Genomic DNA, 13,524 nt, shown 5'->3' with positions numbered 1-13,524 from the left:
GTATTGACCACAGTTAGTATACAAGTAACTCAAAAAGTTAAAAAAAAAAACCCACTGACATACTTCCAAGTCACAACTCGCAGGCTGAATCACCCTGTATTTTATACAGATACTGTACACATACTGAACCACCCTATATTTTGTACAGAGAAGCCACAAGGGAAGATAAAAATAAGCATCTGATAAAATCTGAATGCGTAATTTGGGGAGTTTATTTAAAGCAGTCACCAAAAGAGAGTGGATGTCTAATTTCTAAATTTTAAGAAATCAAATGTTTTATATTTAGAGATTTTTAAAGATGGCATTTATGTTTCTCAGATTGCAGAATTTTTTTCCTTGTAATAATTAAGGAACCAATGAAAATACTGTTTCTAATGATAAACTTCCATTCCTTTTCTAAATTATTTAGATTCAGTGAACTCAGTTCCAACACAGCAATGAAATTCTTACAGTTCTAGATTAAATTTGAGGATTTAATTACTAGTATAAAATCCATTAGTGTGATGTAATTTTTCTTATGTTTACAAGAGTTTCTGTAAACCAATTAAAGGATAAGATTTCAACCTAGTAACCACAAAAATTATTCAGGGATTTTAAAAGTTTGTGAATGTACACTACATAAACAAAAACATCCTATAATTGTATCACATTCATCAAGTGCATGTCTAAATAAAGCTTCCCAGATATATACCTAAATACTTGACTTGTATTCATCCTCACTGGAAAACAATATCTTCCTCTTAATAAAGATTTTCGCTGCTATCTTTACTTTGAAACATTAGTTTCTTTTTATCTAAATGTGTATGTGTATTTGAGTGCATTATGATAAAATAAAAAGCATACTGTACTGAAAGTCAGAAAACTTAGATACATCATTAATTCATCTACTTGCTATCCACTTAAATTCTATGAATCTTGTTTTCTCAGCTGGAAAAAAGATCATGATGACCGCCTCCCTCACTGTTACTGTGGTACTTAAACAAGATAAGTATGTAGAACTATTCTAGAAATAAAGGTGTAAAATGGCATTAGAATTTACAATGGCATCCATACTAACAGCAACATTTTTGAGGTTAGGACCAAAAGTAACTTGTTCTAATTTTTTGCCCCATCTGTTCCTAGTTCACAGGTAGCACAAGGGCATGACAAAGTAGACACTCAAAAAAATTAATGGTATGATTTAAAGTGAAAAGTTGGGCTGATAATACTGTTTATTTGATTCTTCAAATATTTCTTCCTTCATTAAAATCCAATAGTTATCTATATATTCTGTCTGAAATCAAGCAAAATCTACATTTTAAAAAGATAAAAATGATTTTTAAAAGCTTGAAATATATCACCATGATTTTATTTCATGGACGAATAATTACCTTTTCTCCAGAAACAGCATGACCTGGGGAAAAACCTGGATCTCCTTTGGGGCCCTAAATAAAACAGTTATAAAACACTTGATGAAACATAAACTACATATATCATACTTCTTTGGTTGTATGCATTGGCAGATGCTACACACATTATATGGTATTGAATAAAATTACGTATTTGAAATTGAGATGTACAAGGATCATTTATCTTTTTAGTGTATATTTCACTTATCCTTAATTTTAAATGTTGAGAAGATTCCTAGAAATTCCCCAGACATACCTGATTTTTCTAATCAATAAAGTTATACTACGATTGAAACATCTTTTTTTTTATAGGTAACTGTCACTTTTACTTTTTAAATTAATTTTTATTGGAGTATAGTTGCTTTACAATGTTGTGTTAGCTTCTACTGCACAGCAAAATGAATCATCCATACATATACACATATCCCCCCCTTTTGGATTTCCCTCCCGTTTAGGTCACCACAGTGCATTAAGTAGAGTTCCCTGTGCTATACAGTATGTTCCCCTCAGTTGTCTATTTTATACATAGTATCAATAGTGTATATGTATCAATCCCAATCTCCCAATTCCTCCTACCCCACCCCTTTCCCCCTTCATATCCATACATATCCATACATGGACCTAGAGGGTGTCATACAGAGTGAAGTAAGTCAGAAAAAGAAAAGCAAATATTGTATATTAACGCATATATGTGGAATCTAGGAAAATGGTATAGATGACCTTATTTGCAAAGCAGAAATAGAGACACAGACGTAGAGGACAATGAAACATCCTTCTTCAAGGGAACTACATAAAGGCTCTATTAACTTTTCCATTTTTGTGACATATTGAGTTATAATTCCTATTTTAGCATGGGAAAACTAGTTTTTAGTAAAATAAAACTGCTTATAATAATTCTCAAAATTTTAAAACATCATTCCAAGTTTAAATATTTTCCAAAATCTTGCAATGTACATGCATTACTTTTATAATAAAATTAAAAAACCTCTAACTGCCCAAATTCTTTTTATTCTGTTATAAAAAGGTATTTTTCATACTTGGGAATCATTATCTTTTATATATCCAGAGAAATATGACATTAGGTTTCAACTAAAATTTTTTGGTACAATAGTAAAGTATTCTTTCTTTCTTATTATGCATATTAGCAAAATATCTCCTTTTCTATTTCATGATTCATGAAATACAGAATTGAGATTCTTTATCATTCAAATTCTGACTTCATTACCATTCTTAGCTAATAATAATTTTCCATTTCTAAATGTTATTTTCACCCTATGGTAAGTAGGGAAACAGTCATGTCTTCCTTCACATATTCAGGGATACTTTTTTTTTTCTTTCATTCCACAGATATTTATTGAACAACTTCCTGAACACATAGGGATGAACAAAACAGGCAAGTTATCTGTCCTCTTTAGGCTAACATTCCAGTGTGAGAGAAAAAAATAAAGAATAAATGGAATTTTTTTTTTTTTTTTTGCGTTACGGGGGCCTCTCACTGTTGTGGCCCCTCCTGTCGCGGAGCACAGGCTCCGGACGCGCAGGCTCAGCGGCCATGTCTCACGGGCCCAGCCGCTCTGCAGCATGTGGGATCCTTCCAGACTGGGGCACGAACCCGTGTCTCCTGCATCGGTAGGCGGACTCTCAACCACTGAGCCACCAGGGAAGCCCTAAATGGAAATTTTTAAAAATACAATTTCTTGTATAGATAAGTGTCAGGAAGAAAGCAGCAGCTGGGGAAGGGAACTGTGGCCAGCCGGGACACAGAGGACTCTTTTCTTGGGTGCAGTGGGAGGAACCGTCCCTGAGAAAGTGATCTGACCAGAGAATTGAAAGAGGTAAGGAAGGGAGTTGTAAATATATCTAAAGGGAGATCACTAAGAGCATCCCCAGCAGAGAAAAGAGTAAGTGCAAAGGCCTGAGGTTTGTCTGAGAAACAGCTGGTTGCCCGATGTAACAGGTGCTAAGTGGAGAGAAGCAGGTGTGCACTTCAGAGACAAAAGCGGCCAGTACACAAAAAGAATTATAGAGCCTTATTTGTGGTTTGGCTTTTACTCAGATCTGTCTTCACTTTTAACAAGATACCACTGGCTGTAGTGTTGAACAGACATTATGGGGGTTCCAAACTCAGAATACATATTGAAGGCAGAGCGGACATAATTTCCAGGACGAGAAGTGAGAGAGACAGATTGGCATCAAGTCCACGTACAATAGGAAAACAACAAAGATGGAAAAGATTGGGGAGAACGGTAGGACTGGATGACAGCTGTAGTTCTCTCTCAGACATGTTAAAAGTAAGGTGTCTCTTAGACTTCTAAGTGGAGATACTGTGTGTGCTGTTGGACGCTGAGGCTGGATATCAAAAGTCACCAGAATATAAATTGTATCTGAAACCATGGTAAAGGGTGAGACTACTGAGAAAAAGTGTAAATATAGAGAAAAGAAGAGGAAGGAGGGTGGGTCACTAAGTATGTTCTAATATTTAGAAATTGGAGGAGGAAAGACAGCAAGAGAGAATGAGGTGACACAGCATGTAAGTTGAAAGGCAAACAAGGTGATTGTGGAGCCTCCAAGTGTAGAGAAGACATTTTCAGAATGAAGGCACGGCCAACTGTGTGTGTCCACTACTGCTGAAAAAATAAGTCATGTGAGGAGAGGCTGCTGGGAGAGATGGAGGTGGTTGGTGACTTTGATAGGTGTCATATCAGTGGAGTGGTTAAGAAGAACACATGAAGGTCGTGGGTGGTAAGACAGGAGCTTTGAGTAGCAAGGCAAGTAGAGAAATAAGAGTACACCACATCTCAGGAGAAAGAAGATGTGAGTTCTAAGAGAGGGCTTAGGCTTTTAAAATTTTTTGTCAAGATGGAAACTAATATAGCAAGTTACTTTGTTGATGGGAATGATCTAGGAAAAAAGGGAGAAATTGAGCGTAATTTGGGAGAAATGCATATTTCTCTTGAGTATGCCATAGGAGATGGGGATCCAGGGTCCAAGCAGAGACATTTCAGTAGGAACAATTAATCTGGTACAACAATTTCAAAGGTAGGATATATGGGTACAGATATTAGGTCACTAGCCTTCGTAATGGGGAAAAAAATGAGAGCTAATTCTCATCTGATTGCTTCTAGTTTCTCGGTGAAATAAAACGTTAGGCTTACAGTTCAAAGTTAGAGGTGGGGAATGGTATGGGAGGGATACTCCTGAAATAGCTCTCAAACTGACTGATGAAAGAAGAAAGACAAAAAGTCCTTCATGTTCCCCAGCAAGTCTTTTCATTTTACAAATTAGAAATGAGTCTTCATTGGCAGAGTCCTATATCCAAGCATCAAAAAAAAATGTTTAAGGAAAAGGTTATTTTCCAGTCTGACCTCTTCCCTTTCATAGCTATTACCACTTCTACCACTAATACAATTTTAGATCACTCGTTACAAAATTATGAGACCTGACAAATAGCTTTAGTGATATCTTAATATTTAAGAACTCAACTCTTCATCTAAATAAAAGATAATCTATTTAGAATTTATGAGAGATTAGAGCTTATCCCTTTATAGAGAAAGAAGCAATAAGGTCCAGAAAAGTTAACTGAATTGGTTAAGACTGCCTAGAAAAGTACTGGTAAATCAGGTCAATTTTCTTTCTCATATCACAACATCTGTTAAATTAAGATCTTATTGATTTTTATATATTTTAATCTATTATAAAGCCTAACTAATTGATTTGAGGCAATATTTACAACAAATTTAAAAGGAACTTAAGAAATGATAACCCTTGAGAAATTTGAATATAATAAAACTTCTTTATGGCCAATGTTTTTACTTAGAATTCTCACACTAAAAACTCTTATTTTTCGGTCCTATCTGAATTTTCTATTATATACCAACTTCCTTAATATAATTATCTTTCAGCTTTCTTGACATCATCATCTGACATTTCATCTTCCACTTTAAAAAAATTGAAAGAGTGGGAGAAAGTAATCAATTAAGCAATAAAAATCAGATGTAAAGACAGACCTTTTTCTTATTCAGAAGCTTTATACATCTTGGCAACATAAGTAAAGAGATATATGTCACATCTCTTTCATTGCCACACAAATATGCTTGAGTTAATTGATTACGTCATATTCTAGAACCAGAAATTTAAGTCAGTATGAAGAAAATGCTTTTAACCTGGCCAGTTGTATATTGATCCTAGTATAAAATTCATGAGGAAGAGATTATTGAACATGCCAAGTTTGCCTGAAATGTCAAGGAAGTAGGGCATACTTTTCTGCATTTAAGGAAAATACTCCAAAATTTCTGTCATTTTCCCTCCTTTTTATGAGGGAAATCATATTTACTTATTTGTTATTTATTTATTCTATGATTCCTGACACACTTTTAGCCACACTTGATTGGCTTTTCAAAAACTCCTTGGAATTAAAAATGTTTATAAATTAATCATAATTGACCTTCAATACTGACTTTTACTTACTCCTACACGACTTTTGTTGAAGGAGCTATATATCCTTTTGAGTATGAATAAGAAGAAAAGGAAGTTGCCTACATTTTATTACTCAAGGATTCCAAAAGTCCCACCTATCTTACTGATCTGCTATAGTCTAAAATCCTCATTATCAGAGTAGCTCTTTTAGACTGTTATGGATCTCCAGATGGCTCTCTGTATAAGGAGGGAAACTCCCTAAGGTATTAGACCCATTAAGATGTTCAAACAAATTTATCAGATTGGAGTCCACATAATATAATGGAAAGAGCATTGGGATTTAGAGTGAAAAGACTGAACAAGTCATTTAATCTCTCTGAACCTGAATTTCCTCCTCTGTAAGATGGGAATAATAATAATACCTACTTAGATTAGCTTGAAAGATTTAGGATCAAATCCCCTATAGATTACATAGATGTTAGTGGTTAGTATTAAAAATAACAGTACTAAATACAATCATTAAAATAAATTTTACAATTATGGCCATCTTGAAAAGCAGAGAACACAACTCTTGAGTGAATTACTGACAGTGCAGCAAAATTTTAATGGAAAGAATTTGGAATTAAAAAATTCAGAGTATGAATGAGCTAAACTGGTAGAGTATCATAAAGGAAACACGAAATGACAATCTTGAGGTAGCACCACTTGAATATTCTTGGCTCTAATATTAGCAATAATTGCACAAGTCCATAATCTCAATTTTAAGCACTATACTCTCTAACCAATACTTCTTTTTAGCTCACTCTAAGCCTTTATAATTTTAACAATTATTTGACCCACTGGAACTGCTAATATGTGATCCCATCATGTTTTCACTCTTTCATCCCCCACGTGGTCTCACTTCCCATCCCTAGCCAGCCTAAATACCAGTGTCTTATATTCTAATCACTTCCTTGCATACATAAATTACACCATTGCCTGTTTCTCCCTCTGTCTTATAAGCTTACGTGGAAAATCTTAAATATAAACTCTCTACCTACTCTGACCCTATCCCTAGCAGCTGAATGTGATTAAGAGAAAACAATTAATGCTGACAAATCTCACTTGAAATTCACGACTTCTTACATTGATTTTGTTTTGCTTTGTCTTTTGGTGTGTCCAGTAATTGCCTCAGTCGATTGACTTTCCCATTTTCATAGACGATTATTTCATAACTTCCCTCTCTTTACTCTCAGCTGGTTATCCTGCTTTCATCTTTCACAAGCTCTCATAACCAAATCCACTACACCTCACCTTAACCTGTTCCAAAACACTCTGCCTTCATAACCAAACCCCCACATTGTCTCTCACCAGGACACTATTGGTGAACTGTCTTCCCTACATTATTTTACTTTTTACTTCTAAGATAACTGCCATCATCAAGTAAACACACTGTAATTTCTCCAATCTTCAAAAATAACTTTCCTTGAGCCCACATCTCCCTTCTCTGCTCCATTATACTGTCCCCTTTTAGAGAAAAACTCCTAGAAAGTTGTCTATGTTAACTAAAAGACTTCCTCTCCATCCATTCTCTCTTAGACCTACTCTACTCAGGCTTTTGTCCCTACCACTATCCTAACCTCATCGGTCATTCTTTCTCAGTCTCCTTTGCTAGTTCCTCTTCATCTTCCTAATACACTGAACTCTGAAGTACCCCAAGACTCAGTCCTCTGACACTTCTCTTCTTTGTCTACATTCATCCCTAGGTGACCTCATCAGTTCCATAGCTTTAAATTCCATATATACATTGATGACTCTGAAATGTATATTTTTAGCTATGATATCTTCCCTGAACTCCAGATTCATATATCCTTTTTATATCTCCACTTGGATGTTAAATAGTCCTCTCAAATTGAATACGATCAAAAAGGAACTCTTGGAAATTCTGGTTCAGATAGTGGCAGAGTAGCATATATGCAACTAATCCTCCTGAAGATTACAATTGTAAAGTCAGGACAAGATATGTAAAACAACTATTTGAATGCACAGGAGAACAATAAAAAACAGGGCTGGAGGGGATTCAACTCTTGAAAGAAGAAATCACACTTGGTTTAATACACACTTATACAGCCTTTCTCCTAAAGACACTTCCCAGTCTGCACAGAGTGGCTGGAATTCAAGCAGAAAAACATAAACCTTTTGGCTAATGGTATCAGAGGACAGAGTGTAGGAGTACCAAAATGACCGCAAACTGAGGGAGAAAATCCTAGAAAAAAAGAAAGTCAGCATCCCCCAAAGCTTGAATATAGACTTTCTTTAATTCTTGGCTGATCCTGACATGTGTTTTCATGAGATAGATCCCAAAGAACTCAGCAGAAATCAACTAAAAGGCTGAAAGAATTAACACATTTCAGCTGCTGGTCACTAAAGGAGAAAGTTTGGGGTTTGAGCCACATCATTTTAGAAGAACATGGTAAATAGTTCGATAAATACCTTTCCATTGAAATTGAGGGAGAGTTATACTTTAGAAGCAAATACTATATTCTTGGACTAATGGACTTGCACTAATACTATAAGTGAAACTGAAAGAGATCTGCCCTTTAAAAAAGTTTCCAAACCTTGATGTGGATGAACCTAGAGTCTGTCATACAGAGTGAAGTAAGTCAGAAAGAGAAAAACAAATATTGTATATTAACACACACATATGGAATATAGAAAAATGGTACAGATGAACCTATTTGCAGGGAAGGAAAAGAGATGCAGACATAAAGAATGGACTTGTGGACACAGGGGGCAGGAAGGGGAGGGTGGGACGAATTGAGAGAGTAGCATTGACCTATATACACTACCATGTGTAAAACAGATAGCTGGTGGGAAGCTGCTGTATAGCACAGGGAGCTCAGCTCAGTGCTCTCTGATGACCTAGAAGGGTGGGAGGGAGGCTCAAGAGGGAGGGGATATATGTATACATATAGCTGATTCACTTTGTTCTACAGGAGGAACTAACACAACATTGTAAAGCAATTATACTCCAATAAAAAAATAAAAGTTTCCAAACCTGTACAAGTTTAAGGTGATGAGCCAGTTATTTAAGCACCTACAAAACAAAAATCAAGTCTCCAAAGGATTAAAAAGAAAGGTAACAGCATCTAAAGATCCACATATCATCCACAACATGCAGTATGTAATCAAATTTTCTAGACATGCAAAAGGGAAAATATGACTTGAGGTAAAGAAAAAAGGCAATCAATACAAACAGACCATAAGAGGACCTAGAAGTTAGAATTAGCAGTTGAAATTTTTTTTTTTTTTTTTGCAGTACACAGCCCTCTCACTGTTGTGGCCTCTCCCGTTGTGGAGCACAGGCTCCGGACACGCAGGCTCAGCGGCCACGGTTCACGGGTCCAGCCGCTCCGTGGCATGTGGGATCTTCCCTGACCGGGGCATGAACCCATGTCCCCTGCATTGACAGGCGGACTCTCAACCACTGCGCCACCAGGGAAGCCCAGCAGTTGAAGATTTTATTAACTATTATAAATATGTTCAAGGGCTTAAAGGAAAAGATGATCATAATGAGTGAACAGACAAATATCAGCAGACAGATGAAAACTATATAAAAAGAGTCAACTAAAAACCTAGAACTGATAATACAGTATCTTCAATATAAAAATTTACTGGATGAGATTAACATCATGTTAGAGAAGGCAGAAGTAAAGTTTAATGAAATTAAAGGCAGATCTATAGAAGTTATCTAATCTGAAGAAGAGAAAAAAAAATACATGGCAAAAATGAACAGAGATCTAGTGACCTGTGGGGCAATATTAATAGTATAACATACATGGAGTCCCAGAAGGAAAGGAGAGAAATAATGGGACAGAAAGATTATTTGAAGAAATAATGGCCAAAAATGTCCCAAATCTGTTTAAAAAAATTTTTTTATGGGTAAAAAGACATTCAGTGAAGCCCAAAGAAATATCTGAGGGAAACCACCCCTACAGACATCATAGTAAAGCTGCTAAAAGCCAGACAAAGAGAAAAACATTAAGACATCTGGTAAAAATTTTCACATTATATTGAGGGGAATAAAAATGTTGGCTAAATCCTCATCAAAAACAGTAAAGGCCAAAATGTGAGAACATCAGACATGTTTAAAGTGCTGGAAGAAAAACATTCTCAACCAAGATTTTTTTACTCTACAAAAATTTTTTTTACTATCCTTCAAAAAAGTGTAGACAAAATAAATTCCAGCTAAACAAAAAATAAGAGAAACCATCACCAGTAGAACTGTACTCAAAGAATTATTGAAGAAATATCTGCTAGCTAAAGGGGAGTGGCACCAGATAGAAACTCAGATCTATAGGAAGGAATTAAGAGCTTTGGAAATGAAAATAAATGAGGAAATATGAATGACTCTCTTGTTTGTTTCTTCTTTTAATTTCCTTATAAGACTGATTACTTAATACAGAAATTATTGCATTGTACTGTTGGGTTTATAATGACATAGATGTAAAATAAATGACAATAGAACACAAAGGATGGGGGGATAGTAGGTAAATGAAATTGTAATGTTACAAGAGTCTTATATTTTACATGAAATATTACCATAATAACTCTAAGTAAACTACAATAAGTTAATAAGGTATACTGTAATCCCTAAAGCAACCACTAAAAATCAATCAGATACAGCTGAAATGCCGAGAGAAATTAAATAAAATACTAAAATATATTTGATTAACCCAAAAGAAGGTAGAAAAAGGGAATAAAGGAGCAAAGAACACCTGGGATAAATGGAAAAGAAATGACAATGCAGAAGGCCAAGACCCAATCATACCAAAATTACACAAATGTAAATGAACTTAACATTCTAATTAAAAATCAGAGATTATCAAGCCAAGATAAATATAAAAAGACCCAACTATACAGTATCTATAAGAGATGCACTTTAAATATAGAAAGGTAAAGGAAAGGAAATATATATACCAGGCAGACAATAAGCATTAAAAAGTTGGTGTGGCTCTATTACTATCAAACTAGACTTCAAGAAGAGGAGTATTACTAAAGATAAACAGAGATATTTGATAATGATAAAAAGGTCTGTCCATCAGGAAGACATAACACTCCTTAAATATGCATGCATCACACAAGAGCTGCAAAATACATGAAGCAAACACTAACTAAACACTTCCTAAACACTAAAGAAATAAAATCCAAAATCAGAGTTGGATATTTCAACACACCTCTCTCAGTAATTAACAGAACAACTAGACAAGAGAAAACCTAGTAAGGACAGAGAAAATTTGACCACCATCATCAGCCACCATAATTGAACTGACATTTATGGAACACTATACAGAATCTTTTGAAGTTCACGTGAACTATTCATCAAGATAATCACATGCTGGGCCATAAAATGCCTCAATAAATTTTAAAAGATTAAACTCTTCCACTGTGTGCTTTCTGAACACAATGGAACTAAATTAGAAACCAGCAACAATAAGATCACTAGAAAAGCTTCTAACTGATGGACATTAAAAAAACAACATACTTCTAAATAACCCATGAGTAATGAAGAAAGCATACATTTCAACTTGAATGATAATGAAAACACAACACATCAAATTTTGAGGGATGCAGTTAAATCAGTCCTTAGAGAGAAATTCATAGCTCTAAATGCTTATGTTAGAATAGAGCTAAAAATCAATGCAATATTATATGGTCCATAGAAAAACTTAACAAAGCCAAAAGTTGGCTCTTTTAAAACATTAATGGAGGGCTTCCCTAGTGGCGCAGGGGTTGAGAGTCCACCTGCTGATGCAGGGGACGCGGGTTCGTGCCCTAGTCCGGGAAGATCCCACACGCCGCAGACAGGCTGGGCCCGTGAGCCATGGCCGCTGAGCCTGTGCGTCCGGAGCCTGTGCTCCGCAGCGGGAGAGGCCACAGCAGTGAGAGGCCCGCGTAAAGCAGGGAAAAAGGAAAAAAAAAAAACATTAATGGAAATGAACTCTTGATTTCCTCCCAGGCAAAAACAAAACAAGTAAAAACCTGAAATCATGTTCCTCCTCATTCCAGTAGATGGCCGCTCCCACAATACCAGCTGTTCCACTGCTTAAGCCTTAGATTACCTTTGACTCCTCTCTCACACCATATAAGTGACTCATCAGCAATTATGTTAACTGTACCTCAAAATACATCTAGAGTTTGACCACTTTACACCATCTCCATTGTTAAGACTCTAGTCCATGCCATACTCACCCATGGCATGAGCTTGGGTAGACCAGTGAAGAAGTCTCCAAACTGGTGCCCCTATTTCTACCCTTCCCCTACCCCAATCTATTCTCTGTGATAGCCGGAACCATCCTCCTACAACATAAATTGCATGGTATCATCTTTCTACTTAGAACTCTCCAATAAATATCTAACACAGAGTAAAATCCAAACCAAAATTATTACCTACAAGATTCAACATAATCTGGCTCCTGCTATGTCTCTGATCTATCTCCTACCACTTATCTCATTCAGATATTCCTCAAAGACTGCCAAGCAGTCTCCTGCCTCAAGGCCTTTGGTCTTCCTGAGTTGTTTCTATTGTTTTCAACCTCTTCTTCATCAGGATTGCAAAAACGGTGATTTTTAACTCTAGCATTCTTTCTTCATTTACTAGCTTTTTCTGTAAAGAGAAACTTCCCTTTGTCAACTATTTGGTTGCACTAAGGTTCAATTCTGTAAGAAAAGCAAGGCAATTTCTTAAGAAAAAAATTATTCTTTCCCTTTACTTTTCTTCTATTTACCATTTTTCAAAATAATGACACTGTGGTATAATAAAAATATACATTTGGTCTTTGTCCCTGGTTCCTAGCACAGAGCTCCTAAAACCCTTGGAATTTCCTGAGTCACAGGAGTGTCTTTTGTTATTCATAACAAGCCCTTTTCGACAACATCTGAGCTTATGCTAATGAGGTGACTGGAGAGAGGGAGCTAGAGAGCTTCAGGATGGGGATGAGTCACTGGAAAGGCTAACAAGTGATTGGAGCATAGGAATTTAGCCCCATTCCCTCCCCCACCTCCAGGGAGAGGAGGGGGTGGACATTTCTCCAAAGAAGATATACAGATTGCCAACAAACACATGAAAGAATGCTCAACATCATTAATCATTAGAGAAATGCAAATCAAAACTGCAATGAGATATCATCTCACACCAGTCAGAATAGCCATCATCAAAAAATCTAGAAACAATAAATGCTGGAGAGGGTGTGGAGAAAAGGGAACACTTTTGCGCTGCTGGTGGGAATGTGAATTGATACAGCCACTATGGAGAACAGTATGGAGGTTCCTTAAAAAACTACAAAGAGAACTACCATATGACCCAGCAATCCCACTACTGGGCATATACCCTGAGAAAACCATAATTCAAAAAGAGTCATGTACCAAAATGTTCATTGCAGCTCTATTTACAATAGCCAGGAGACGGAAACAACCTAAGTGTCCATCATCGGATGAATGGATAAAGCAGATGTAGCACATATATACAATGGAATATTACTCAGCCATAAAAAGAAACGAAATTTAGTTATTTGTAGTGAGGTGGTTGGACCTAGAGTCTGTCATACAGAGTGAAGTAAGTCAGAAAGAGAAAACCTAATACCGTATGCTAACACATATATATGGAATCTAAGAAAAAAAAAAAGGTCATGAAGAACCTAGACACAGACCTACTAGAGAATGGACTTGAGGATATGGGGAG

At 36.0% G+C, this 13,524-nt stretch overlaps 1 protein-coding gene across 1 annotated transcript in view; it reads right to left on the bottom strand.

Moving 5' to 3' along the window:
• Nucleotides 1-13,524, bottom strand: part of COL24A1 (collagen type XXIV alpha 1 chain) — a 377,122-nt gene that overhangs the window by 326,513 nt on the left and 37,085 nt on the right. The window contains exon 6 of the mRNA XM_024767884.1: nucleotides 1,371-1,424. Within this exon, the coding sequence (XP_024623652.1) occupies nucleotides 1,371-1,424 (54 nt within the window). The remainder of the gene's footprint in view (nucleotides 1-1,370; nucleotides 1,425-13,524) is intronic.

This window comes from Neophocaena asiaeorientalis, unplaced genomic scaffold (assembly GCF_003031525.2).
Source record: "Neophocaena asiaeorientalis asiaeorientalis breed wild unplaced genomic scaffold, Neophocaena_asiaeorientalis_V1.1 scaffold546, whole genome shotgun sequence".
NCBI lineage: Eukaryota > Metazoa > Chordata > Mammalia > Artiodactyla > Phocoenidae > Neophocaena > Neophocaena asiaeorientalis.
This window is presented reverse-complemented; position numbering and strand designations above follow the sequence as displayed.